Source organism: Geotrypetes seraphini, chromosome 16 (genome assembly GCF_902459505.1).
Source record: "Geotrypetes seraphini chromosome 16, aGeoSer1.1, whole genome shotgun sequence".
Classification (NCBI taxonomy): domain Eukaryota; kingdom Metazoa; phylum Chordata; class Amphibia; order Gymnophiona; family Dermophiidae; genus Geotrypetes; species Geotrypetes seraphini.
Genome location: NC_047099.1, coordinates 3,789,887 through 3,791,510, shown reverse-complemented (window position 1 = coordinate 3,791,510; position 1,624 = coordinate 3,789,887). Strand labels below are relative to the sequence as shown.

The window sequence follows — 1,624 nt, the reverse complement described above, 5'->3', positions numbered from 1 at the left end:
CCAATGATTTGCCACTTTTTTTTGTTCCATCAGAAAAATATGGAACAAAAACAGTGGCAAATAGTTGTACTAAGTGTATAGCCCTTGATGGAGACTGCCTCAACTTTGTTGGTTTGACTGAGAACTTTTCAGTGACCCTCATATCCTACTGATAAGCCAACAACTTGTAACTCAGACTAACAGGGCTGTGGGTCATTACTCATTGAAATAACAGTACCACTATTGGTACCTTGCAGAAATAACATGTCATGGTTAGTTATCCACAGGTAACTCATTATTTAAAAGTGAAATGTCTTGTAACTCACTGTAATGGGATTAAACTGGAAGAGTTATTTCTACTTTCAGTGAGGTAATTACTTCCCCAGGAGTTTCTTCAATGCATTTTTCACTTCCTGGTTCCTCAGACTATAAATGATGGGGTTCAACATGGGAGTGACAGTTGTGTATAGCACTGACAGGATTTTCTCCAGACCTAGAGAAGACATTGAGGCTGGTGTCAGGTAAACGGAGAAAACAGAAACGTAGAACACAGACACAACTGTGAGGTGGGAGGAGCAGGTGGAGAAGGCCTTGTACCTCCCCTCTTTGGAACGGATCCTCAGGATGGCGGAGATGATGTAGACGTAAGAGATGATTGTGAGTAGGAAGGGAATTAGTGACAGCAAAGAGGTTTCTATGAGTATCACAACTTGAGTGCTGACTGTGTCCGTGCAGGAAAGTTTTAAGAGCGGATTGAGGTCACAGAAGAAATGGTCAATTTTGTTAGAACCACAGAAGGACAGGAGGGAAACTAAAGTTGTGGTTGGTGAGGAATTTAGAAAAGCGATGATCCAGGAAGTGACCGCCATCAAAGTGCAGACTCTCCAGTTCATGATGAGTGAGTAACGCAAGGGGTGGCAGATTGCTACATAACGGTCATAAGACATGACAGTGAGAAGGAAAATCTCCATACTTATGGACCCAATGAAGAAATACATTTGTGTAATGCACCCAGTATAGGAGATGGTCTTATCTCCTGAGGAAAAGATGGTCAACAATTTTGGGACTATGACTGAGGTGTAACAGATGTCTATGAGAGACAGGTTACTGAGGAAGAAGTACATGGGGGTGTGCAGATGGGGATCATTGAAGGTCACTGTGATGATCACTAGGTTCCCCAGCAGGGTGGTGAGGTAGATGAGGAGGAAGACCAGGAAGAGAGGAGCTTGCAGCCTGGGGTTATCAGAAAGCCCCAGAATAATGAATTCTGTTACCTTTGTTGCATTTTTGATGTCCATTGGGCCAATTCCTCTTCCCCTGATGATATAAAGAAGAAATTAGAAATAAGACTTCAGCTTTGCTTAAATTAAATCTTATAGACTGTCACTGGTGATACTGGACCAGTAGTGAAAGACCTTGATCAAAACCTTCTCAGGAATGACACTAAAGCCATTGGTTTAAGTTGACTGTACATATTTGAGTTGTAAGGTCTCATGGCACTAATTGTATTAAGCAGAATATAAGGGGGGGAGCCATAACCAATAAGTATTAGATACAATTTTAGTTATAGATGGATGATTGATCTGACCTAGCAATAGTAATTCAATGTCCTTATATGAGGGACTGCTGAAAAGACACTAATATT

At 41.4% G+C, this 1,624-nt stretch overlaps 1 protein-coding gene across 1 annotated transcript; it reads right to left on the bottom strand.

Annotated features, from left to right (window-relative positions):
* Positions 1-353: 353 nt before the first annotated feature.
* Positions 354-1,280, bottom strand: LOC117350626 (olfactory receptor 1444-like). Its single transcript, XM_033925036.1, has one exon. The coding sequence runs from the start codon at positions 1,275-1,277 to the stop codon at positions 354-356; it is 924 nt and encodes a 307-aa protein (XP_033780927.1). The 5' UTR covers positions 1,278-1,280.
* Positions 1,281-1,624: the final 344 nt, after the last annotated feature.

What these genes read in the sequence shown, in the direction of transcription:
- LOC117350626 (XM_033925036.1), bottom strand. Translation starts at nt 1,277, where the DNA reads ATGGACATCAAAAATGCAACAAAGGTAACAGAATTCATTATTCTGGGG.